This window comes from Pongo abelii, chromosome 18, assembly GCF_028885655.2.
Source record: "Pongo abelii isolate AG06213 chromosome 18, NHGRI_mPonAbe1-v2.0_pri, whole genome shotgun sequence".
Classification (NCBI taxonomy): Eukaryota; Metazoa; Chordata; class Mammalia; order Primates; family Hominidae; genus Pongo; species Pongo abelii.
Window position 1 is genome coordinate 26,723,137 of NC_072003.2, and position 27,135 is coordinate 26,750,271.

The following is a 27,135-nucleotide window of genomic DNA, read 5'->3' on the forward strand; positions in this document are numbered from 1 at the left end:
GCTCACTGCAACCTCTGCCTCCCAGGCTCAAGCAATCCTCCCACATCAGCCTCCTGAGTAGCAATTTACTGCTCTTATTGCAAATGGTATCCCACACCATTCAAAATGTTGCTATATCCTCAATGATGAATGCATAAACAAACTGTGGTATATATATACAATGGAATACTAGTCAGCCATAAAGAGGAACAAAGTACTGATGCATGTTACAACAGAAACATACCTTAAAAACATTATGCTAAGTGGCCAGGCTCAGTGGCTCACACCTATAATCCCAGTACTTTAAGAGGCTGAAGGCAGGTGATCACTTGAGGTCAGGAGTTTGAGGCCAGCCTGGACAACATGGTGAAACCCCGTCTCTACTAAAAATACAAAAATTACCCAGGCATGGTGGCAGGCGCCTGTAATCCCAGCTACTCAGGAGGTTGAGGCAGGAGAATCCCTTGAACCTGGGAGGAGGAGGTTGCAGTGAACCAAGATTGTGCCACTGCACTTCAGCCTGGGCAACAGAGTGACACTCCATCTCAAAAACAAACAAACCCATTATGCTGAGCAGCCAGACACAAAAGGTCACATATTGTATGATTCCATATATATGAAATACCCAGAATAGGTAAATCCACAGAGATAGCATGCAGATTGGTGGTTGCCCAGGGATGAAGTAGGGGGTCAGCGGAGAGGAAATGGGTAGCAGCTGCTTAATGGGTATGGGGTTTAGGGGTGATGAAAATGTTTTAGAATGAGATAAGGTGGTGGTTGCACAACACTGTAAGTGTACTGATTTGTTCACTTAATTTAAAATGGTTAATTTTGTTATGTGAATGTCACCTTGAGAAAAAAAGTGTTTAAATGTAGCTGCAGGTTACTACAATTATAGCAGACTATTTCAAACAACTGGCTGGGCCTGGTGGCTCACGCCTGTAATCCCAGCACTTTGGGAGGCCGAGGTGGGTAGATCACCTGAGGTCAGGAGATTGAGACCAGCCTGGCCAACATGGCGAAAACCCGTCTCTACTAAAAATATAAAAATTAGCTTGGTGTGGTGGTGGGCACCTGTAATCTCAGCTACTCAGGGGGCTGAGGTGGGAGAATCGCTTGAACCTGGGAGGCAGATGTTGCAGTGAGCTGAGATAGCGCCATTGCACTCCATCCGGGGCGACAAGGGTGAAACTCTGTCTCAACAACAATAAACAAAAAACTACTGTGTAAAAAACAGTATTTCTAGATTACTGGATTGCCTACTTTTGATGACTTTGTATTCTTGTTCGCTTAAAAGATGATGAAAAGTCACAATTATTATTTTTGGATTAATTAGTCATAGCTTACAGACCAAGTCCATGTCCAATGGTACAGAGCAGCCCGCTACCTATTTTTGCACATAAAGTTGTTTTTTTTTGTTTTAGGAACTTGGCTGTAAAGTGCATATAAAGGTGGGTTGGAACACAGTCACGGTTACAAGTTGACTTTGGCTGCTCTGGCACATAGCTGAGTAGTTGAGACAGAGCACAAAGACTAAAACATGTGCTATCTGGCCCATTCTAGAAAGTATGCTGATCCCTAGTTTAGAGCCACAATGAATTACCCAGATTTTGTGCTTAGTTGATCAGATATGATTAAATTCTCAGTAAATGAATTAAAAGTTTAAATTGCAATGTATCCTTGCTTCCCATCCTCCAAAATCCTGTGTCCCTTGGAGGCCTTAGAGACACTGCATTAGATATTTTATCCAAAAAAGTTGTTTAGGCCTTTTCATTACATGATGACTTCTAAAAGAGATAGTCAATGGACTCTTAGTCTTTTTTTTTTTTTTTTTTTGAGAGAGGGTTTTGCTCTATCACCCAGACTGGAGTGCAGTGGTGCAATCACGGCTTACCGCAGCCTCGGCCTCCTGAGCTCAAGTGATCCTCCTACCTCAGCCTCTCAAGTAGCTGAAACCACAGGCATACACCACCACACCTGGCTAATTTTTCTATATTTTTTTTTAGAGATGGGGTTTCATCATTTTACCCAAGCTGGTCTCAAACTCCTGGGCTCAAGCAATCCTCCCACCTTGGCCTCCCGAAGTGCTGGGATTACAGGGGTGAGCCACCAAGCCCAACATAGAGTCTTACTCTAGTACACATTCCATTTTACTTCAAAAACACTTTCTGTATTAGCTGTGAAGCTTCTACCCAAAGAATTATGCTGAACCTGAATATGTAATATTACGTAAACAACCAATACATTTTCCTTTTCAGTGTTGAATTGTTTCAGCTCTATTAGTGACCTCTGGCACCATACTGCCAGGTTTGAATCCTGGCTCTGTGATTTTAATTAAATGAAGTAAAGTTATTTTAATCTCCCTGTACTTTAGTTTCCTCACCTGTAAAGTGAGAATGAAAATAGATTCTGCCTCACGTAGGACTGCTGTGATGATTCAATGAGTTAGTATCTGTACAACATTTAGAAAGTGCCAGGCAGGCTGGACACAGTGGCTCACGTCTGTAATCCCAGCACTTTGAGAGGCTGTGGTGGGAGGACTGTTTGAGGCCAGGAGTTCAAGATTAGCCTGGGCAACAGGGCAGGACCTCACCTCTACAAAAAATTTAAAAACATTAGCCGGGCATGGTGGCACATGCCAGTAGTCCCAGCTAGTTGGAAGGCTGAGGCAGGAGGAACATTTGAGCCCAGGAGATAGAGGCTGCACCACGGCACTCCAGCCTGGACAACAGTGACACCCTGTCTCTTTATTTTTACTTGTTTATTTATTTATTTTTAATTTTTTTGAGCCAGGGTCTCACTCTGTTCCTCAGCCTCCCAAAGCGCTGGGATTACAGACGTAAGCCACCACACTTGGCCCTGTCCCTTTTTAGAAAAGGAAGTGCCAGGCAAATAGTAATTGTTAACTTTCATCATCATCATCATCAAACACATCTTGATTTACCTTTCACTCGAATAAGGAATTTTTCGTGCTGATATTTGTGCGAGGTGACTTCCTCCTTGGACCTGTTAACAACCAATGGGCTGGAACTTGGCAAAAGTGGTTCACAATGATCTGATGCTGGGATGCAGGCTGATTTTCTTTTTCCTTTGTATCTTCTACCAGGTGCCTGGGCAACTGCCTTCCTAGACAAGTCATTATCTTCAGTGGGCCCAGCGGGAGAGCTGACTTTAGTTAATGAGAGAAGTTTCTGAGAGGTTCTTGAACTTGGTTGTCCTGTGCATGTGCCAGACATCCTAATTTCACTTTGGTCAGTTTCCTCATTGGAAAGGTTTAAATTTTTACTTGCATCCTTATTTTTATTTTTAAACCCTTTTTTCTTGACATCCAAATGACTCTGAATGACAGCCTCCAGGGCTACTTTCCTCTGGCAATTGGACATGCTTCGTGTTGTTCTAACATAATATTCTGCAGGAAACAGAAGGCCTTCAAGCATTGTGCAAGAATGTTTTTCTGCAGAAAGAGGAGAGGTTGCTTCCAGGCTAAGACTCTTAGGTTGACTTAGAATCTCATTTTCCTGAAGATTTTCATTTCTGCCATCAAGAACGTCACTGGGAGATTTTAAAGATTTCTCTGTTTGATTTTGTTCTTTTAAGTTTTGGTTTTCATTTGCTGGTAAGTTATTGTGAGTGAGTTCATTTAGAGAATGTGAAATATTTGCCTCTAAATTAGAACCTGTGGGCAGTTGGCCACTTTTACTTATAGCTTCATTTACAAGGAGGTTATCTGTAAAGACAGTCATTTTTTTGCCTTGTGCCTCCAAACTTACAGGTGAAGTAAATCTAATGTTTTTTAGGTCGTGAGTAGTAAGTTCACTGCTACCTTTAGGAGGAATGTGTTCAAGGTGCTGACTACTACCGCTATCTGATAGAGTCTGTAAAGGAACTGTAGTCGCCCTGGTGAAATTAGGTCTTCTTAGGAATGTATCAACACCTTTTTCTGGTTGGGCAGTTGGTGGAATTAATACACTGTCTTCATTAATTTCTGTAACTGGTTCTGGAGAATCTGGAAGTTCAGACTTAAGACTTAAAAGGTGAGTTCTTATTTCAGTTACTGGTGATCTAGCAGGATTTTTGCTACTGATTTCTTCCTGTTCCTTTAGTCTTTTCCCAGACAATCTGAGCGAATCAGTGCCAAAGACACAGTCTCTCTCCTGTGAAATAAACGTTCTCTTCTGCTGCTTCTTTCTTCTGCTTGGCAGCTTCTGCTTTTGCTCACCATCAGGGTCACTGACCCTGTGGGGAAAATGTTCTTGGGTGTCATCTGTTCTTTGTATAGGTAATCCTCCTGGGCCACCTCCAGGGTTAAAGGACTCAGGCCCAACATCAAGTGTGGTAGATGTCTTTTCTCCAGTTTCTTCATCAAGATGGGTTTTGATGTGTAACTTGTTATAAACACATATTTTATTTTTAGGTTCTGAGGAGGAAAAAAATGTATATAACTAATATTTTTCTTATAAAATAAAACAAAAAATACTAATTTTTAACCTATTATATATAAATACTACTAAACATTTATTTAAGAAAGAATCAGTGACATTTCATTCAGGCAGATGAATTTACAGGTGAAATAAACCTATTTTTTAGGCTGTGAGTAGTAAGGTCACTGTTACCTTTAGGAGGAATGTGTTCAAGGTGTTGACTACTTCTACTATCTGATGGAGTATGTAAAGGAACTGTACATACTCCATACTGTACATATTTTTAAAAGTTCTAATTTTTAAAATTCTAATAATCTATGAAATCTTAAGTACATATAAACAAATAGCATTGTGCTAAAAATGTTTTTTAAACGAACAGAGTATTCTTTATCACACAATCTCTTCTCTTAACTTCTAAATCTCGACTAATTTTCTATCTCATGTATTTCTTTCTTTATTTTCCCCCTTGGCTCAAGTAATTTTAATAACACTCCCATTTCAATAACCCTCAGTTTTATTATTATAAATTACTTGAATTTAAACATCAGAATTGACCATTCTTTTTAGAATATTTTCACCTAGAATTTTTCTCTGTTCATATATACTTAAATTTAAAAAAAAAAAACCTTTCGCTGGGCACGGTGGCTCACACCTGTAATCCCAGCACTTTGGGAGGCTGAGGCAGGCAGATCACGAGGTCAGGAGATCGAGACCATCCTGGCCAACATGGTGAAACCCCGTCTCTACTAAAAATACAAAAATTAGCTGGGCGTGGCGGCACGCGCCTGTAGTCCCAGGTACTCGGGAGGCTGAGGCAGGAGAATTGCTTGAACCTGGGAGATGGAGGCTGCAGTGAGCTGCGATCGAGCCACTGCACTCCAGCCTTGATGACAGAGTGAGACTCTGTCTCAAAATAAAAACAAAACAAAAAACCTTTCTAATATTTAAACAATAAATATAATTTCTGAAAATTGAGAGGGAAAAAGAGCAAGAGAGGGAAAAAGAATAAACAGTCTAACTGAAAATAGAGACTATAGATTTTACGGCATATGAATTTCATGTTAATTAGAATATATTGCAGCCAGGTACAGTGGCTCACACCTGTATCCCAGCACTTTGGGAGGCCCAGGCAGACAGATCACTTGAGGCCAGGGGTTCAAGACCGGCCTGGCCAACATGGTGAAACCCCATCTCTACTAAAAATATAAAAATTAGCCAGGTGTGGTAGTGCACGTGCCTGTAGTCCCAGCTACTCGGGAGGCTGAGGCAGGAGAATCACTTGAGCCTGGGAGGTGGAGGTTGTAGTGAGCCAAGATTGTGCCACTGCACTCCAGCCTGGGTGACAAAGAGTGAGACTCTGTCTCAAAAAAATAAAATTAAAATTAAAGCGTCTATTGCTAGTCATTATCTTCACTCTATGGGAAAAAGAACAATAGCCAAAATATACCTGGGAAATGAATGATAAAGCAGGCATAAGTGAATGGTCTAGATTTACCTGAGTGGTTTAGCTGCAGTGAGAGCTCCTGCTGGGACAAACAATCTTGTTCTTCTACTGTTTTCTTAATAGAATGCTTAATCTTTTCAGCTCTTTGGGCACGCTAGAGGAGACAAAAACAGCCCCAGAAATACATTTTCTTTAAAGCTTTATAGAGTCAAGAACTGTTTTTAAATTGTTTGTAATATAACACCTTAATTTGAGATACGATTCACTTACCTGAAGGCGGGCTAGTGTCTTGCTGTATTCCCTTTTCAAGAATGCTAATTTCTCCTTTAACTGGAAGAAGAAAAACACCAACAATACTGGGCAAGTGGAAAGGTGGAGTCAGTGGGAAGGGATGCAGTGCTTGGCGGGGTCCCTTGGCAAGAGGCAGGGAGTAGCACTGGCCCATAACAATCTACTTTTGGTTCTCAAAGAGCATCAAGCTCTGACCATTTCAGGATCTTTGCATAACCTGTTCCCATCATCTGGAACATGTCCTTCCTTTGCCAATTCCTACTGATTCCTCAAGACTTAGCTTAGATTTTTATTTCCCTGGGATAGACTTCTATGTCCTTCTCCAAATCTAGGTTAGACACTCTACCAGTCCTCTGTACTTTCCTTACCACAGTATTCTCACACTATGTTCTCTGTTCCTCCCCATCATCCAGATCCTTGAAGGTAGCAGGGACTGCCATCCTCAGTCACTCAACAAATGAATCTTCTATTTATCAGTTAATGGTCCAGGTATCTCCAGTACCTGGAATAATAACTGATACCCACTATGTGTCAATTAGTGCTCCAGATGCTATTCTAGATGCAATTTACGTACAGTGAGGGAGACAGATAATAAATAAGAAAACAAACAGATGATTTTACAAGGTAAAAAAATAACTACACAGGTAAACAGAGTGATATGAGAGAGTTACTGGCCTACTGACAGGGACTACTTTAGTTACAGTGGTCAGGGAGGCATTTTTGAGGACTATCATTTGAGCCTAAGACTGAATGAGGAAGGAGCTAGTTTTGGGAAGATCAGAGGGAACGGTACCCCAGGCAGAGGGAACCACAAATATAAAAGCTCTGCAGTGGAATAGGCTACGTACGTTTGAGGAACACACAGAAGGCCAGTGAGGTTGGAGCTATCATTGCTCAATCTCCAGCCAAGCACACAGTAGGCATTTAACAAATATTTATGAAATAAATAAATGAATTGGGCTGAATCAAATTACGGTTCTCTGAAAGCCTAGATTCCCTTGTCTCTCTGGCTTCTTTAGTTCAAAGGATTCTCTCAGCAGCAAAGCCAGCCTCGGTTTTTCTGCTTTTTAGCAACTTTTTAGCTATACTCATCTTTCAACCAACAAAACATCAAGATTTCCATCCTCCATATATGCCTTTAAAAAAAAAAAAGACCTACTCAGCTGGGGGCAGTGGCTCACGCCTGTAATCCCAACACTTTGCGAGGTTGAGGTGGGTGGATCATTTGAGGTCAAGAGTTCGAGACCCACCTGGCCAACATTGTGAAATCCTGCTTCTACTAAAACTACAAAAATGAGCCGGGTGTGGTGGCGGGTGCCTGTAGGAGGCTGAAGCAGGAGAATTGCTTGAACCCAGAGGCGGAGGTTGCGGTGGGCCTAGATCACGCCACTGCACTCCAGCCTGGGTGACAGAGCCAGACTCTGTCTAAAAAAAAAAAAAAGTTAAAAAAAAAAAAAGGCCGGGTGCGGTGGCTCACACCTGTAATCCCAGCACTTTGGGAGGCCGAGGCGGGAGGATTACCTGAGGTCAGGAGTTCAAAACCAGCCTGGCCAACATGGAGAAACCCTGTCTCTACTAAAAATACAAAAATTAGCCGGGCGCGGTGTTGGGCGTCTGTAATCCGAACTACTCGGGAGGTTGAAGCAGGAGAATCGCTTGAACCTGAGAGGCGGAGGTTGTAGTGAGCCAAAATCGAGCCACTGCACTCCAGCCTGGGCGACAGAGCGAGACTCCGTCTCAAAAACAAACAAACAGAACAAAACAAAACAAAACCTATGTGCAAAACATGCTACTAGATAAGTTGCCAACCGTATGGAATTTTCTTTTTTTTTTTGAGAGTCTCACTCTGTCGTTCAGCCTGGAGTGCAGCGGCGCGATCTCGGCAGCTCCCTGCAACCTCAGTGTCCCCTGGTTCAAGCGATTCTCGTGCATCAGCCTCTGAGGCCTGAGCCTCTGGGACTACAGGCTGGCGTCACCACACCCGGCTAATTTTTGTATTTTTAGTAGAGACGGGTTTCACTACGTTGCCTAGGCTGGTCTCAAACTCTGAGATCAAGCTATCTGCCCATCCCGGCCTCCCAAAGTGCCGGGATTACAGGCGTGAGTCACGGAGACTGGCCTCCCACCAATCTTATCAATGTCTGGGTATTATCTTGTTTACTGATAAATGATCTTTCTCACCTCCACCAGAAGGTAAGCCAGGATAAGAATAACATCAGCACAAGCTGGAAACATCCTAAAAGTCTATCAATAAAGTACAGTCTAAAGAAGCAAGGGCACTTCCAAGGCCAGGCGCAGTGGCGGGTTCCTGTAATCCCAGCTACTCGGGAGGCTGAGGCAGGACAGTCGCTTGATCCCGGGAGGCGGAGGTTGCAGTGAGCCGAGATCGCGCCACTGCACCCCAGCATTGGTGGCAGAGTGAGACTCTGTCTCAAAAAAGAAGAAAAACAGAAAAGGAAGAAAAAAGAAACAAAACGAGGGCACTTCCAAACTACGACATACTGTCTAGAACTTAAAAAAGAAAGCAAGGTAGATAAACATGTCCTGACAGGAATGCTAAACGGAACCTGCAGAACCATTCAGATCATACCATTTATGAACATTCCCTTCTCCAAAAAATATACATAGGATTCCTTTTTGGTGGTTAGGGATACGCCCCTCCTCCACCACCCACACTAACACACGAAAGGACCTGGAAGTACCAGACTTAAAAGATTTACTTGAGGCCGTCCGGGGGGAAAAGTAAAGATTGAAGGTGTGGGAGCGGGGAGGAGCAAGGGTGTCGATACAGTTTTATCTATAAAGTGTTACACATTGTATTAATGCGCTGCTACTGTAATGAAATTTGTTCTTTAAACGCCACCACGTGAGCACCACGCTATTTCCACATTTTCATTTTCTGTGCCCCCTCAGCCCTAAGAGGAGGGGGTGGTCAGACGATACTGCTGCCCTCGGACTGCCGAGGACACAAAGCCGGGCCTAAAACCCTGGGAAAGCGGGGTCAGAGTCCTGCGTCCGCCCTTCCCGCACCCCCTGGCACCTTTTCCTTCTCCTCACAGCTGAGGGGCTTCCCGGGAAGCTCTTCCATCGGGCAGGCGACAGAACGAAAAGAGCAGCCGTCGCCGACCCCAGGCCTGCCGATACCGGGACCCAGTTGGCCCTGGGCCGGGGAGGCGCCCCAAGAAGGAATGGGGAGCCCGGGATCGCACCCTCAGTGCGCGATCAGCTGACCCACGCGTGCCAAGCGCGCCCTAAACTCCGGCCAATTAAATCCACCATTCGACCTGCGCACGCGCAGCCATAGACGGCCGAGCAGTGGAGCGAGGCCGCCTAAAGGAGAGCCGAGCTGTCGATAAGTCCCAGTGGGCCCCCTGGAACGGAAGTGGAGGAGGGACCGGAAGTAGCCGGAATCTCTGAAAGACTGACCGACTGACTCTGACAGGATCTGGGGCTGAGGGAAGGAGGCGGCGGCCATGGAGTTGGGCGAGCTGCTCTACAACAAATCTGAGTACATCGAGACGGTACGCGGGTCCAGATATCTATCCTCCTCTTTCCAACCCTGCGTCCCTTTGAGGCCTGGTCGGCGTTCCCAACCTGCCCCTACCCCACCCACCCCTGTCCCTTTGGCAGTTAGTCCGGGATTATCTAGCGACGCCCCGTGTGCCGTCTGGCTTTGCTGTTTACTCCGCGCATGGCCATTTTAGGCCTTTTGTGTTTATTCCTGATTTTCTCATAGGGATAAAGTGCCTTCAGGAGGATAGGACAAGTCCCATCCTGTTCATATGAATTACAGCTCGGACTTCGGGCCCTTTTACACTGCCTTTTGTAATCTATTAACTTGCGCCAAAAACGATTCGGTTCTTTTTTTTGAGGAGGGGGGTGGGGGGGCGGAGACTCTCTCTGTCGCCCAGGCGGGAGGGCAGTGGCGCGATGTCGGCTCACTGCAACCTCCGCCTCCCGGGTTCAAGCGATTCTCCTGCCTCAGCGTCTCGAGTAGCTGGGATTACAGGCGCCCGCCACTACGCCCGGCTAATTTTTGTATTTTTTGGTAGAGACGGGGTTTCACCATGTTGGCCAGGCAGGTCCCTAACTCTTGACCTCAGGTGATCGACCCGCCTCGGTCTCCCAGAGTGCTGGGATTACAGCCGTGAGCCACCGCACCCTGCCGATTTGGTTCTTTATGATCAGTACATGATATGTTTGTAAAATCTTGGAAACAGGGCAAGTGGTCAATTAACGTTACTATTGTTATTTTGGTTTTCTTTGCTTTCTCACAACTCTGATACTCATAAAGTTATTATCCTCGTTTTAAGGCCGTAAAGCCCAAGTGTGGAAGTGGGATTTGAATCCGCGTCCGTCTGATGCCACCAAGCTATAGACATCCAAATTATGAGTTTATTCCTTGAGTCCTTAGTTTCCTTTGTGTTTCTATTTTTTGAGACAGGGTCTCACGCTATTGCCAAGGCTGGAGTGCCGTGGCGCAATCACAGCTCATTGCAGCCTCGGCCTTCCAGGCTCAAGCGATCCTCCAGCCTCAGCCTTCTGAGGAGCTGGGACTACAGACACGCGCCACCATGCCCGGCTAATTAAAAAAAAGTTTTTTTGTAGAGAAGGGGTCTCACTATGTTGCCTAGGCTGGTCTTGAACTCCTGGCCTCAAGGGATCTGTCTGCCTCAGCCTCAAAGTGCTGAGATTACAGGCATGAGCCACCACACTCAGCCATAGTTTTCTAATCCATCATTGCTTTTTTGATATCCTGGACTCACTCCATTGTGGACAGCACCCCACTTTATGTTTTTTTCTCTCAAATATGAGCTTTCTTGATGGAAACCTGTAGTCCAGAAACCTATTAAGTTTGCCCTCCCCGGTTTTCCGTTGTTTTCTTTTAGGCATCTGGGAACAAAGTCAGTCGCCAGTCAGTGTTGTGTGGAAGCCAGAACATCGTTCTCAATGGCAAGGTAAGGGACAAAGCCAGCTCCAGGTTGCAAACCTTAGCTTGCTTTCTGCTAATTATCACCATAGCAGGGCAGAAAAAATGTTGCCATATCTCCTATTTATTACATTTATTATTGTACATTTTTAATTCTCTTGTTTTTAAATTTTTTATTCTCTAAGTTGGATCTCCTTTTTTTTTTTTTTTTTGAGACAGAGTCTCACTCTGTCGCCCAGGCTGGAGTGCAGTGGCCCCATCTCAGGTCGCTGCAACCTCCGCCTCCCAGGTTCAACCAGTTCTCCTGCCTCAGCTTCCCGAGTAGCTGGGATTACAGACACCTGCCACCAAGCCCGGCTAATATTTTGTATTTTTAGTAGAGACAGGGTTTCACCATGTTGGCCAGGCTGGTCTCGAACTCCTGCCCTCAAGTGATCCACCCACCTCGGCCTCCCAAAGTGCTGGGATTATAGGCGTGAGCCACTGCACCCGGCCTGAGTTGGATCTCTTGAATGCAAAAAGGTTCAATAAGAGGCAACAGAAAACCTTTTTTCTTTTATGCCAGGAACAAAACACAGTGGCACCTAGAACCAACATTATTTTACGATATTATAGTGTGCATTAAACTACTGGGCACAAAATATAACAGGTAATGAAATATTTGAAGGTAGAAACTAAGGTAATACTTATAAAATTATCTCTTTAGTAAAAATTAATAATTCACTATTAACTGAAACTCTTAAAATGAATGTGACAATTGGAAAAGATATTAAATATGAGACAAATACGCAAAGTGGAATCTGAAAGCCTGAGAATCTCGTAATCCAAATAGATTACAATAGCAAAGAGACGAGTATAAACTTGGAAGAGAAAATATCACAAGGTATATTTGAGCTTGACAAACAGTGAAGTTCACAGTTGTTTTCCTGCCATCTGGAACACTCAATTTTGAAATTAATTTTTCTTTAAATATTACATCTCTAACTTCCAGAAGGAAAATAGTCTCGTTATAACCAAGAGATCACAAATATTTTCAGTAGAAGATAATTAGTCTCCCTTAAGCCCGTCATACCAAGGAATTAAGTGGAAAAGAAATATAATTCAGTAATTGCTGCTCAGACATACTGTTTCTTTTTTTTTTTTTTCCTTTTTTTTGAGACAGAGTATTGCTCTGTCACCCAGGTCGGAGTACAGTGGCGCGATCTTGGCTCACTGCAGCCTCCACCTCCTGGCATCAGGTGATTCTCCTGCCTCAGCCTCCTGAGTAGCTGGGATTACAGGCTCCCGCCATCATGCCCACCTAATTTTTGTTTTTTGTTTTTTTTTTTGAGACGGAGTCTCGCTCTGTTGCCCAGGCTGGAGTGCAGTGGTGCGATCTCGGCTCACTATAAGCTCCGCCTCCCAGGCTCACGCCATTCTCCTGCCTCAGCCTCCTGAGTAGCTGGGACTACAGGCACCCGCCACCATGCCCAGCTATTTTTTTGTATTTTTATTAGAGACGGGGTTTCACCATGTTAGCCAGGATGGTCTCAATCTCCTGACCTCGTGATCCTCCCGCCTCAGACTCCCAAAGTGCTGGGATTACAGGAGTGAGCCACCGCGCCCAGCCTAATTTTTGTATTTTTAGTAGAGACAGGTTTTCACCATATTGGCCAGGCTGGTCTCGAACTCCTGACCTCAGATGATCCATCCACTTCAGCCTCCCAAAGTGCTGGGATTACAGGCATGAGCCACCGCGCCCGGCCCAAGTTTTTTTTTCTTATGGTGAACTATATATAACAATTTGCCATTTTAACAATTTTTAAAACATTTCTGTTATTTGAGACAGTCGCCCAGGCTGGAGTGAAGTGGCGCCATCTCAGTCACCACAACCTCCGCCTCTTGGCTTCAAGGATTCTCATGCCTCAGCCTCCCATGTAGCTGGGACTACAGGTGCACGCCACTACACTGGGCTAGTTTTTGTATTTTTAGTAGAGGCAGGGTTTTGCTACGTTGGCCAGGCTGGTCTCAAACTCTTGGCCTCAAGTGATCCACCCGCCTTGGCCTCCCAAAGTACTGGGATTACAAGCATGAGCCACTGCACCCAGCCTAACTATATATATATATATATATATATATATATTTTTTTTTTTTTTTTGATACGCAGTTTTGCTCTTGTTGCCCAGACTGGAGTGCAATGGCACAATCTCGGCTCACCACAATCTCCGCCTCCCAGGTTCATGTGATTCTCCTGCCTCAGACTCCCCAGTAGCTGGGATTACAGGCATGTGCCACCATGCCCAGCTAATTTTATATTTTTAATAGAGGCGAGGTTTCTCCATATTGATCAGGCTGGTCTCAAACTCCCAACCTCACTCAGGTGATCTGCCCTCCTTGGCCTTCCAAAGTGCTGGAATTACACGCATGAGCCACTGTGCCCAGCCTTACCAATTTTTAAGTGTACAATTAGTTGCATTAATTACGTTCACAATGTTGTGCAACCATCTCCACTATCCATTTCCAAAACTTTTTCATCACCCCAAATAAAAGCTACACATTAAGGAATACATGCCCATTCCCTACTTCCTTCCATTGCTGATAGCCTGAATCTACTTTCTGTCTCTATGAATTTGCCTATTCTAGATATTTCATATAAGTGGAATCATACAATATTTGTCCTTTTTGTCTGGCTTATTTCACTTAGTGTAAGGTTTTCAAGGTTCATCCTTGTTAAAGCACATCAGAACTTCTACTCCATTGTATGTATGTGCCACATTTCGTATAGGCACTTGGATTGTTTCTACCCTTTGGCTATTGTGAATAATGCAGTGAACACTGATGTGCAAGTATCTGTTTGCATCCCTGTCTTCAGTTTTTTTGAGTAGATACCTAGGAGTGTATATACTCAATACTTAATTTGGCAATGTTTGGTATATACAAAAGAGTATGATTGCTGGGACAAATGGTGAGTCTATGTTTAACTTTTTGGGAAACTGACAAACTTTTTTCCGAAATGGCTACACCATTTTACGTTTCCACCAGCATTGTGCAGGGTTCCAATTTCTCCACATCTTTACCAACACTAGTTATTTTCTGTTTTTTTTTTTGGATTATGGCCATCCAAGGGGGTATAAAATGGTATCTCATTGTGGTTTTGATTTGTATTTCCTTAATGACTAATGATGTTGAACATCTTTGAATGTTGCTTGTTGGTCATCTGTACATCTTCTTTAGAGAAATGTCTGTTCAGTCCTTTGCCTATTTTTATATTGTGTTGTCTTTTTCTTATTGAGTTCTAGGAGTTCTTTATACATTCTGGATATTAAACACTTATCAGATATATGATTTGCAAATGCTTTCTTCCTTTCTGTAGATTTTGTGCATCCCTTTGATGCACTAAAGTTTTTAATTTTGAAGTCTGGTTTATCTGTTTTTTCTTCTGTTGCTTGTGCTTTTGGTGTCATGTTAAGAATCCAAACTTATGGCCATGAAGATTTACTGCCGTGTTTTCTTCTAAGAGCGTTAATGGTCTTAGTGCTTGTGTTTAGGTCGTTGATCCATTTTGAGTTAATTTTTTTTTTTTTTTTTTTTTTTGAGACAGAGTTTCCCTCTCGTTTTCCAGGCTGGAGTGCAGTGGTGCGATCTGGGCTCACTGCAACCTCCGCCTCCTGGGTTCAAGTAATTCTCCTCCCTCAGCCTCCCGAGTAGCTGGGATTACAGGCGTGCGCCACCACACCTGACTAATTTTGTATTTTTAGTAGAGACAGGGTTTCTCCTTATTGGTCAGGCTGGTCTCAAACTCCCAACCTCAGGTGATCTGCCAGCCTCGGCGTCCCAAAGTGCCAGGATTACAGGCATGAACCACTGTACCCGGCTTGAGTTAATTTTTTTATATGGTTTGAGGTAGGGGTCTAACTTAGTTCTTTTGAATGTAGAAATACAGTTATCCTGGCACCGTTTGTTGAAAATACTATTCTTTCCCTGTTGAATGGTCTTGGCACTCCTCTAGAAAATCAATTGGTCTTAGATGAATGGATTTATTTGTGGACTCTCAATTCTATTTGGTTGGTCTGTATGACTATCTTTATGGAACACTGCACTGTTTTGATTACCTTAGCTTTGTAATAAGTTTTCTGGGTTTTTTTTTTTTTTTTTTTTTTGGAGACAGAGCAAGACTCTGTCACCCAGGCTGGAGTGCAGTGGCACGATCTCAGCTTACTGCAACTTCCTTCTCTCAGGTTCCAGCAATTCTCTTGCCTCAGCCTCCTGAATAGCTGGGATTACAGGCATGCGCCACCATGCTAGAGACAGGGTTTCGCCATTTTGGTCAGGCTGGTTTCGAACTCCTGACCTCAGGTGATCTGCCCGCCTTGGCCTACCAAAGTAGTGGGATTACAGGTGTGAACCACTGTGCTCGGCCTACTATAATAAGTTTTTAATCATGAATTATGAGTCTTCCATGTTTGTTCTTTTATAAGATTGTTTTGCCTATTGAGGGCCGTTTGCTTTTTTTTTTTTTTTTTTAATTTTTTTTGGGAGGGGGATGGAGTATTGCCCTGTTGCCCAGGCTGGAGTGCAGTGGTGGGATCTTGGCTCACTGCAGCCTCCGCTTCCCAGGTTCAAGCAATTTTCCTGCCTCAGCCTCCCCAGTACCTGGTATTACAGGTGTGTGCCTCCATGCCTGGCTAATTTTTGTATTTTAGTAGAGATGGGGTTTTACCATGTTGGCCAGGCTGGTCTTGAACTCCTGACCTTAGGTGATCTGCCTGCCTCAGCCTCCCAAAGTGCTTGGATTACAGGCATGAGCCACCATGCCTGGCTGCCTTTTGCTTTTTAAAGATGTTTAATTTGGCAATATTTTGGGCATACAAAAGAATATATGTGACATATATGTCATAAAACATAAAATTAAATCAACAACAGTGAACCCTATACCCAACTGAAGAACTGGAACATAATCTGTGTACAATAAGCACTATTTTTATGTTCCTCCCTTATTCCTATTTTTGCTACCCTCCAAGAGAAAACCGCTGTCCTGATTTTGTGTCTTATAAATTATTTATTATTTAAGCAAATTTTCCACATATCCTTAAATAATATATATTGTTTAACTTGGTTTCCTGTGATTTATTTTTATTTTAAAAATCTTTATTTATTTGTTTAATTTGTTTGTTAGTTAATTTTTTTGAGACAGGGTCTCACTTTGTTGCCCAGGCTAGAGTGCAGTGGCACAATCATAGCTCACTGCAGCCTTGACCTTCCAGGCCAGGCTCAGGCGAACCTCCCACCTCAGCTTCCCAAGTAGCTTGTACTACAGGCATGCACCACTATTGCCGGCTAATTTTTTTTTCTTTTTTCTTTCTTTTTTTTTTTTAGAGACAGAGTCTCGCTGTGTCGCCCAGGCTAAAGTGCAGTGGTGCAATCTCAACTCACTGCAATCTCCACGTCCTTGGTTGAAGTGATTCTCATGCCTCAATCTCCTGAATAGCTGGGATTACAGGTGCGCACCACCATGTCTGGCTAATTTTTGTATTTTTAATAGAGATGGGGTTTAACCATGTTGGCCAGGCTGGTCGCAAACTCCTGACCTCAAGTATTCTGCCTGTCTCGGCCTTCCAAAGTGCTGGGATTACAGGTGTGGGCCACCACACCTGGCCCTATTTGTAGTTTTTTTAGGAACCTTCATACTGTTCTCCATAGTGGCTGTACTAGTTTACATCCCACCAACAGTGTATAAGAGTTTCCTTTTCTTCAAATCCTCACTAGTATTTGTTATTTTTTGTCTTTATGATAAGCATCCTAAACTGCGGTGAGATGGTACCTCATTGTGGTCTTAATTTGCCCTTCCCTATGATTAGTGATTTTTTGTTGGTTGGTTTGTTTTTTGAGACAGAGTCCCGCTCCGTTGCCCATGCTGGAGCGCAGTGGCGTGATGTCAGTTCACTGCAACCTCTGCCTCCTGGGTTCAAGCAATTCTCCTCTCTCAGCCTCCTGAGTTGCTGGGACTACAGGCACACACCACCATGCTGGCTAATTTTTTTTGTATTTTTAGTAGAGACGAGGTTTCACCATATTGGTCAGGCTGATCTCGAACTCCTGACCTCAAGTGATCCACCTGCCTTGGCCTCCCAAAATGCTGGGATTACAGGCATGAGCCACCGCACCTGGCTGATTAGTGATGTTTAGTGAACATTTTAAAATATATATTTGTTGGCCATTAGTATGTCTTTTGAGAAATGTCGATTCAAATCATTTGCCCATTTAAAAAATCAGATTGAGTTTGTTTGCAGTTGAGATGTTTGAGTTCCTTGTATTAATATATTCTGTCTTTGAAGAATAGTTTGAAGATATGTTCTGCCATATTTTCATTCTGTTGATTGTTTCCTATGCTGTGGAGGATCATTTTAGTTTGATATAATCCCATTTGTTTATTTGCTTTTGTTGTCTCTGCTTTTGAAGTCTTATTCATCTTTTCCAAGACCAGTGTCTTTAAGCATTTCCCCTGTTTTCTTCTAGTAGTTTATAGTCCCAGGCCTTCATTTAGGTCTTTAATTCATTTTGAATTATAGACCAGGTGCAGTGGCTCACGCCTGTAATCCCAGCTCTTCGGGAGGCCAAGGCGGGCAGATCACTTGAGGGCAGGAGCTCAAGACCAGCCTGGCCAACATGGTGAAACCTATCTTTACTAAAAATAGAAAAAATTAGCTGGGTGTGGCATGCTTGTAATCCCAGCTACTCAGGAGGCTGAGGCATGAGAATCACTTGAACCCAGGAGGCAGAGGTTGTAGTGAGTCGAGATGGTGCCACTGCACTCCAGCCTGGGCAACAGAGTGAGACTCTGTCTCAAAAAAAAAAAGAAGTCATTTTGAGTTGATTTTTGTGTAGGGTGACAGGTGTGGGGTCTACTTCTGCTTATGGATATGCTATTTTCCCAGCACCATTTATTGAAGAGATTATCCTTTTCAAGATGAATGTTCTCGTCACCTTTGTCAAAAATCAGGCTATAGATATGTGGATTAATTTCTAGGTTCTATTCTGTTCCATTGGCCTATGTGTCTTTTTTTTAATGCCAGTATTATGCTATTTTGATTACTGTAGCATTGCAGTATATTTTTAAGTCTGGCAGTGTGATGCCCCCTTCAGCTGTGTTCTTTTTGTTCAGGATTACTTTGGCTATTCAGAGTCTCTGCGAATTTTGGGATCTTTTTTCTATTTTTGTGAAGAATCTCATTGTTATTTTGTTAAGATTGCATTGAATCTGCAGACTGCTTTGGGCGGTACTCAGCTTTTATTTCTAAGATTCATTGTGGTCTGTGCATTTTCTTTTCTTTTTTTTTAAGATGGAGTTTTGCTCTTATTGCCCAGGCTGGAGTGCAATGATGAGATCTTGACTCACTGCAACCTCCACCTCCCAGGTTCAAGCGATTCTCCTGCCTCCCTCCCTCCCCACATACCACCTCTTCCTCCCACCACACCTGGCTAATTTTTTTTTTTTTTTGTATTTTTAGTAGAGACCAGGTTTCACCATGTTGGCCAGGATGGTCTCGAACTTCTGACCTCAGGTGATTGCCCACCTTGGCCTCCCAAAGTGCTGGGATTACAGGCGTGAGCCACTGCACCCGGCTGGCCAGTCTGTGCATTTTCACTGCTGTGTACAATTCCACTTATCCACCCTCCTATTGGTGGAAAGTTACTTTGTTTCTAGTTTTTTGCTATTATGAACAATCCATTTATATTTCTATCCCTTCTCTTTCAGAACTTTGTCATTTCTGTTTTCCTGAGCCCATATATCAGATGTCACAGTGCCTGCAGGGATAGAAAGAGATCAGATGAGTCAGTAAGACTGAGTGTGAACAATAGGGAGTCGTGGGGTCTAGTGAATTGGAGAATGTGACCAATCTAAGCCCAAGCTGGTTGTTACTATATGGGAATACAGGCCCATGTGGCAACAATCAGCTTTCCAGAGCTTCTGATTCTTTTTCAAAAGCAACTGGAAATCTCACTTTTTAAAATGCAAGATGTTCCACTACTCGAATAGTAATGTTTAATTTTAAATGATTTGTTAAAATGCCACGTGTCCTTCCTGTAGGAGATAGCTAAAAAAAATTAAAAGAAATAAGTGATAAAAATGCCGCACGAGCCAAACAATACAGGTTTGCAAGTATAGTCCTTCAACCTCCACTTTGCTACCTCTGCCTTGCCCATTGTTGAGTTCAGTGAACTCTTTGCTTTGCTTCTGTGAAGGGCAGCCACCTCCTTTCATTTGCTTCTCTGAAGGGCAGCCATCTTCTTTCATTTTAACACCCCGTTGCCTCTGTTTTGTATCTGACTTCTCTTCCTCAGCACTACTCCTTGTGAAATAGGAAGCCAAGATTTGAGTCCATCTTCCTAAATTTCTCTGACCACCTGTGATACAATTTACTTCCTCTGCGTGTGTTTGCTTCTTTAGTTGGTGTATAGTTTAGGCTGACAAACAGACTTATGTGGATGTTCTTTATTTCCAGATTAAGCTTGTTGTACTTATTTAAAACAGAATAAAACAACCACCATCACCAAATACCCAGAACTTTTGGAATTCTGTTTTCCTCCAAAAGAAAAGGAAGCCATTTTCTCTGATTGTAGATGGAAACATGAAACTAAAAACAATAATTGAAGTAAATTAAGACTCTTAGATGGAGGAAGTTCATACTAGAAATAGATAATCTCTTTAAGCTTGAAGAGTACATCTTTTGAAAACCAAAGTGGCTGGGCACGGTGGCTCATGCCTGTAATCCCAGCACTTCGCAAGACCAGGGCGGGTGGAGGCCAGCGGATTACCTGAGGTCAGGAGTTTGAGAGCAGCCTGGCCATCATGGTGAAACCCCATCCCTACTAAAAATACAAAAATTAGCCGAGTGTGATGGCATGCGCCTGTAATCCCAGCTACTCAGGAGGCTGAGGCAAGAGAATCACTTGAACCTGGGAGGCGGAGGTTGTAGTGAGGTGAGATCACACCACTGCGCCCCAGCCTGAGCAACAGAGTAAGACTGTGTCTCAAAAAATAAAAATAAAAAAGAAAACTAAAAGAACTGTAATACTTCATAATCAGCAGCAGATGTGGAAGTTCTTTTTTATGAATACAAGTTTTGTAGACTATACGTATGCAGTTGAGATTAGTAAGTTTTTCCAGGTATGAGTCTATTTCTTTTTTGGTATTCTTCGTTCAGGCTAGTGATAAATCTAAATTCACCTATATGTCAGGAGTTCCCCACCTACCTCCCTAGCCTGACCTTCTGTCCTTGACCTCAGACCTTTATTTACAACTACCTATTGATCATCCCGTAGCTATCTCAAATTCAACATTTCAAAATTTAATTGGTAATCCTCATAATTGCTTACCCTATTGTAAATTCTCTTTGTCTTATCTCCCAACAGCCGAACAGTCACCAAGTCATATAGATTCTCTTCCTTCTTTTCTTTTTAAACATTTTATTATGGAACTAAAACCAATAATCTTTATTGAGGTGTAATTTGCGTACAATAAATGTATCCATTTTGAGTGTGCAATTTGACAAGTTTTGACTGATGGGTACATCTGTGCAACCGCTACTACAATCAAGATATAGAATACATTTCTATTAATCTAGTTTCCTTGTGCCCTTTTGCAGTCAATCCTCTACCCTTGTACCCTTGCCCCAGGCAACCACCGATATAAGACTAATATAGATTAGTTTTGCATTTTCTGAAGTTTCATATAATTAGAATCGCAAGCCCTTTTTAAAAATAATTTTTCATTGACATATAATAGATGTACATATTTTGGGGGGCACATGATAATTTAATACATTTATAAAATTTATAAAGATAAGATTGGTTTTGGCCAGATGTGGTGGCCGACACATGTAATCCCAGCACTTTCAGAGGCCAAGGTGGGAAGATCTCTTGAGCCCAGGATTTCAAAACCAGCCTGGGCAACATAGGGAGACCCCCATCTCTACAAATAAAAAAAAATTAGCTGGGCTTGGTGGTGCACACCTGTGGTCCCAGCGGCTTGGGAAGTTGAGCAGGAAGGATCACTTGAGCCTGGGAGGTCGAGGCTGCAGTGAGCCGTGATGGCACCACTGCACTCCAGCCTGGGCGGCAGAGTGAGACCCTGTCCCCAAAAAATGAAAAAATAAAAAATCAGTGTAATTGGGATATTCATCACCTTAAATATTTGTCTTTATGCTAGAAACAATCAAATTATTTCCTTCTAGAGTAGCCAAGGCAGTCTTGAGCAAAAAGAACAAAGTTGGAGGTATCATGCTACCTGACTTCAAACTACTACAGGGCTACAGTGACCAAAACAGCATGTTGCTGGTACAAGAACAGACACATAGGACAATGGAACACAATAGAGAACCCAGAAATAAGACCACACACCTACAACTATCTCATCTTCATCAAACCTGCCAAAAACAAGCAATGAGGAAAGGATTCTCTATTCAATAAATGGTGCTTGGATAACTGGCTAGCCATATGGAGAAAACTGAAACTGGACCCCTTCCTTACACCATATAGAAAAATCAACTCAAGATGGATTAAAGACTTAAATGTAAAACCCAAAACTGTAAAAATCCTGGAAGACAACCTAACCAGTACCATTCAGGACATAGGCACAGGCAAAGATTTCATGATGAAGACGCCAAAAGCAATTGCAACAAAGCGAACGTTGACAAATGAGATCTGATTAAACTAAAGAGCTTCTGCACAGCAAAATAAACTATTAACAGAGTAAACAGACATCCTACAGAATGGGAGAAAATTTTTGCAAACTATGCATCTGACAAAGGTCTAATATCCAGCATCTAAAGGAATTAAACAAATTTACAAGTAGAAAACAACCCCATTTAAAAAGTGGGCAAAGGACATGAACAGACACTTTTCAAAAGAGGACATACAATAATCATGACAAAAAGCTCAACATCACTGATCATTAGAGAAGTGCAAATCAAAACCATGAGATACCGTCTCACACCAGTCAGAATAGCTGTTGTTAAAAACTCAAAAAATAACAGATGCTGGTGAGGTTGTGGAGAAAAAGGAACACTTCCATACTGTTAGTGGGAGTGTAACCGTTGTGGAAGACAGTGTGGTGATTCCTCAGAGACCTAAAGACAGAAATACCATTTGACCCAGCAATCCCATTACTGGGTATATACCCAAAAGAATATAAATCATTCTATTATAAAGACATATGCACACATATATTCATTGCAACACTGTTCACAATAGCAAAGACATGGAATCAACCTAAATGCTCATCAATGATAGACTGGATAAAGAAAATGTGGTACATGTACACCATGGAATACAATGCAGCCATAAAAAAGAATGAGATCATGTTTTTTGCAGGGACATGGATGGAGCTGGAGGCTAAATGATGAGAACACATGGACACATAGAGGGGAACAACACACACTGGGGCCTATGGGAGCAGGGAGTTGGGAGAGTGCAGGAGGGAAAGGATCAGGAAAAATAACTAATGGGTACTAGGCTTAATACCTGGGTGATGAAATAATGTGTACAACAAACCTCCATGACACAAGTTTACCTATGTAACAAACCTGCATACGTACCCGTGAACTTAAAAGTTTTAAAAAAATTATTTCCTTCTAGCTATTTTGAAGTACATAATAGATTACTGTAAACTATAGTCACCCTACTGACCTATCAAATTCTAGGTCTTATTTCTTATTTCTCCTATCAAGCTGTGTATTTGTGCCCATTGATCAACCCCTCTTCCTTCCTCCTACCCTTCTTGGCATTTGGTAACCACCAGTCTACTCTCTGTCTTGAAATCTACTTTTTTAGTGCCCACATATGAGTGAGAACATGTGATATTTGTCTTTCTGTGCTTGGCTTATTTCATTTAATATAGTAACCTCCAGTTCCATCCATGTTGCTGCAAATGACAGGATTTCATTCTTTTTTATAACTGAATAATATTCCATTATGTGTATATACTACATTTTCTTCACTTGATTTTAGCCAAAAGGCCAAGAAGCGATATATACCACATTTTCTTTATCCTTTCGCCCATTCATGGATATCTGGGTTAGAATCATGTACTCTTTTATGTCAAGCTTTTTTCACGCAACATAATGTTTTTGAGATGTATCCATCTTGTTGCATGTAGTAGCAGATTATTATTTTTTTCCTTTTTATAGCTAAATATTATCATTATAGAACTCATAAGACATGTACAAAAGTAGAATTCCCATAAACTCATTTACCAGCTTCCATAATTAGCAATATTATGACATTTTTGCTTCATCTCTAAACTCACCCTGTAAACTCAGTCCTAGTTTGACTAGGGTGGGGTAGGGAAGGCTAGAGTTTTTTATTCTTACTTATTTATTTTTTCTTTTTCTGAGACAGAGTCTTACTCTGTTGCCCAGGCTGGAGTGCAGCAAGTGGCACTATCATAGCTCACTGTAGCCCTGAATTCCTGGTGATCCTCCCGCCTCAGCCTCTGGTGTAGCTGGGACTATAGGCACATGCCACCATGCCCTGCTTATTTTTTTTTTTTTTTTTTTTTTTGAGACACAGTCTCGCTCTGTCACCCAGGTGGGAGTGCAGTGGTGTGATCTCAGCTCACTGCAGCCTCGACCTCTGCATGCTCAGACAATCCCCCCACCTCAGACTCCTGAGTAGCTGGGACTACAGGTGCACACCACTACATCTGGCTAATTTTTGTATTTTTTGTAAAGATAGGGTTTTGCCATGTTGCCCAGGCTGGTCTCGACCTCCTGGGCTCAAGCAGTCCCCCTGCATCAGCCTTCCAAAGTACTGGAATTACAGGCATGAGCCACCATTCCCGGCTGGAGTATTTTAAAACAAATTGCAAATGTCATATTATTTCTCTCACAAATACTTCAGTGTGTCTTACTAATTCTTAAGGACTTAAAAATTCAGTAGAGGTGGGGCATGGTGGCTCACAATTGCAATCCTAGCACTTGGGAGGCTGAAGTGAGAGAATTACTTGAGGCTAGGCATTTGTGACCAGCCTGGGCAACATAGCAAGACCATGTCTCTACAAAAAATGAAAAGAAAAATTAGCCAGTTCTAGTGGCATGCACCTGTAGTCCCAGCTACTTGGAGGCTGAGACAGAAGGATCTCTTGAGCCCAGGAGTTCAAGGTTACAGTGAGCTATGATCATGCCACTGCACTCCAGCCTGGGTGACAGAGCAAGACCCTGTCTCTATAAACAAACAAAAATGAGTAGAGTATCACTGTTACCATGTTAATATTGTAAAAACTGCAGTACTTCCTTAATATCATCTAATGCTCAGTCCATATTCAGTCTTCCCAGTATCTCAGGATATCTTTTTCCAGTTGGTTTGTTCAAAGCAGAATCCAAACATGATGCTGCACACATTGTATTTGGTTGATATGTCTCTTAAGTCTCTTTTAATCTGTAACAGTTCTCTTTCCCCAACCCTTTTTCTCTCCATGCCATTTATATATTGCAGAAACTGGATCACTGTCCAGTTGAATTCTCCAGCTGCTGAATTTGGCTGATTATGTCTATATGGAGTTGCCTAATAGGGTCCTTATCTCCCTCCTTCCTTGAAATTGGTCGTTAAATCTACAGGCTTAATCAGATTAATTTACTTTTATTATTAATTTATATATTTTTACTATTTATTTTTTCTTTCTATATGTACAGTTATTGCTTTAGATAAGATCCATTATAGGCTGGGCTCAGTGGCTCATGCCTATAATCCCAGCACTTGGGGAGGATCACTTGAGGTCAGGAGTTCGAGACCAGCCTAGCCAACATGGTGAAACCCTGTCTCTACTAAAAATACAAAAATGAGCTGGGCATGGTGGTGGGTGCCTGTAATCCCAGCTACTGGGGAGGCTGAGGCAGGAGAATTGCTTGAGTCTGGGAGGCGGGGTTGCAGTGAGCCAAGATCACGCCACTGCACTCCAGCCTGAGTGACAGAGCAAGACTCCATTTCAAAAAAAAAAAAAAAAAAGACTCGATCTATTTTTACCTTGATCCACTGTAGTCATCTAAAGGGTCAGTTTTCCTCAGGTCTCTCACCTGTATCCTCCATGCAGATGCCAGGGTGCTTCCAGAGTAGTAGTAATAATATGGAAATTTATGTATGTTAATCCTTTGTTTAAAATATTGGGGCCAAGTGCAGTGTCTAATGCCTGCAATTGCAGCACTTTGAGAGGTCACAGTTGGAGGACTGATTGCATGAGCCTAGGGGTTCAAGACCAGTGTGGGCAACATAGCGAGACTCCATCTCTACAAAACATTTAAAAATTAGTGGGATGTGGTGGCACACACCTGTAGTCCCAGCTGCTCAGAAGGCTTAGGCGGGAGGATCCCTTGAGCCCAGGAGCTCAAGGTTGCAGTGAGCTATGATTGTGGCACTGCACTGCAGCCTGGGCAACAGAGTGAGACCCTGTGTCTTAAAAAAAAAAAATTTTTTTTTTCCGAGGCAAAATCTCACTCTTTTCATCCAGGCTGGAGTGCAATGGTGCGATCTCGGCTCACTGCAACCTCCGCCTCCCAGGTTCAAGCGATTCTCCTGCTTCAAGCCTCCTGAGTAGCTGGGATTACTACAGGTACCTGCCACCATGCCCGGCTAATTTTTGTATTTTTATTAGAGATGGAGTTTCACCATGTTGGCCAGGCTGGTCTCGAACTCCTGACCTCAGGCAATCCACCTGCTTCGGCCTCCCAAAGTATTGGGATTACAGGCGTTAAGCTACCGCACCCGGCCAGAAAAAATTTTTTAATGACATAAAATATTTTATTGACTCTTTATATCCTCTAGGAAAAATGTCTAAGCTTCTTTGCTTAGCATACGTAATTCCTCATCATCTACTTGCATGTCCCTTGCTTACTTTTTCCAGTTACAACTCCAGCATATGCACTTTTTAACCCCATTCATTTATTCAGCAGACATTTTGAGGGTGTCTACTCTTTTACCAAGTATAAGGCATTAATCCTCCCAGACTTACAGGTTGTGTTACCCAGCCTCTCTGAGCAACTTCTGGGGAAGCCACATCTTACACTCTGCAGTGTAGCACTTGGAATCTGAGTTCAGAGGTTGGGAGATGAACCAGAACTCCAGTGGGTCCACCTCTTGGAGCATGGAGTTGGAGGAGGTAGTACTGTTAAGAAAGAAGACAAAGGTGGAGCAGCCAGAACTCTTGGTAAGCAAGCAGCCAAGGCTTGCGGGGCACAAGGACCTACCTGAGCAAATCTAAAGAGACATATAAGCCAGATCTGCTATAGGTGTTCTCACTAAGTGTTCATTCAGTGAGTTCTATTCATGGGGGATTAAGGGCAAAGCTTGTGATGTACTAGGAACATCACTAACTGCAGTCACTGTCATGAGGGCAGTTCTCTTTTTACCTTACAAGTTATTCCTTTTGGCGGAACATTTGAAATGTTCTGTCAGAGTGGATTATAACATAACTCAGAATCAGTATCTCATTATCTACTCTATTTTGTTACGTCTTAGGCTGTGTTGCTAATTTTTTTTAAATTCGCTTTGTCTTGCAGACCATTGTGATGAATGACTGTATTATCCGAGGGGATCTGGCAAATGTAAGAGTTGGACGTCATTGTGTTGTGAAAAGTCGTAGTGTCATAAGGCCACCATTCAAGAAATTCAGCAAAGGGTATGTAATTTAATTACCTTGTTCAAGTCTTGGGCAAGAAGCTGCCACTGGTGGTGTGGTCCATGTGTTGAGTTGCGGTATAATGACTAGGTCTGTCCTGTTGTTTGAAGCACTGAGTAAGAGTTCACCATAATGAACACAATTCTGCTGGTGGTTGTCTCAGTCTGGTTGATGATTGATTGCTACAAACAGAATCCACTTATACACTGGCAAAAGCAAAGGGTTTCTGATCAAACAGACTGGCGTATATAATGGAACCTAAGAGTAGGAAAAGGAGCAAGCCAGGCCTCACAAGGGACCGGAACCTGGAATTGGACAGCTAGCCGGAATCAAGACTGTTTTGTCTACCTATCCCTCCCTGTATCTGAGATTGTATTTTTTCTTCTATACTGCCCTTCTCTCTGCATTTCTACTTGGCTTT

The 27,135-nt window shown here is 42.7% G+C and overlaps 2 protein-coding genes across 5 annotated transcripts in view; one reads left to right on the plus strand and one right to left on the minus strand.

The window, feature by feature from the left end:
* Window positions 1–9,388, minus strand: part of PALB2 (partner and localizer of BRCA2) — a 37,011-nt gene extending 27,623 nt beyond the window's left edge. For 2 of the 3 annotated variants that reach the window (XM_054533653.2, XM_063717209.1), the window contains exons 1-4: window positions 9,176–9,304; window positions 6,115–6,174; window positions 5,896–5,998; window positions 2,924–4,396 (exon numbers count right to left, since the gene is read on the minus strand). In XM_054533653.2, the coding sequence (XP_054389628.1) occupies window positions 2,924–4,396; window positions 5,896–5,998; window positions 6,115–6,174; window positions 9,176–9,223 (1,684 nt within the window). In that variant the 5' untranslated portion in view covers window positions 9,224–9,304. Of the gene's footprint in view, window positions 1–2,923; window positions 4,397–5,895; window positions 5,999–6,114; window positions 6,175–9,175 lie in introns of all 3 variants that reach the window. The other variant, XM_002826238.4, reaches the window with a different exon arrangement.
* Window positions 9,389–9,504: 116 nt separating this feature from the next.
* DCTN5 (dynactin subunit 5) overlaps window positions 9,505–27,135 on the plus strand; it is a 28,417-nt gene continuing 10,786 nt past the window's right edge. The window contains exons 1-3 of one of the 2 annotated variants that reach the window (XM_009250556.4): window positions 9,505–9,656; window positions 11,025–11,093; window positions 26,596–26,714. In XM_009250556.4, the coding sequence (XP_009248831.1) occupies window positions 9,609–9,656; window positions 11,025–11,093; window positions 26,596–26,714 (236 nt within the window). In that variant the 5' untranslated portion in view covers window positions 9,505–9,608. 2 annotated transcript variants of the gene reach the window in all.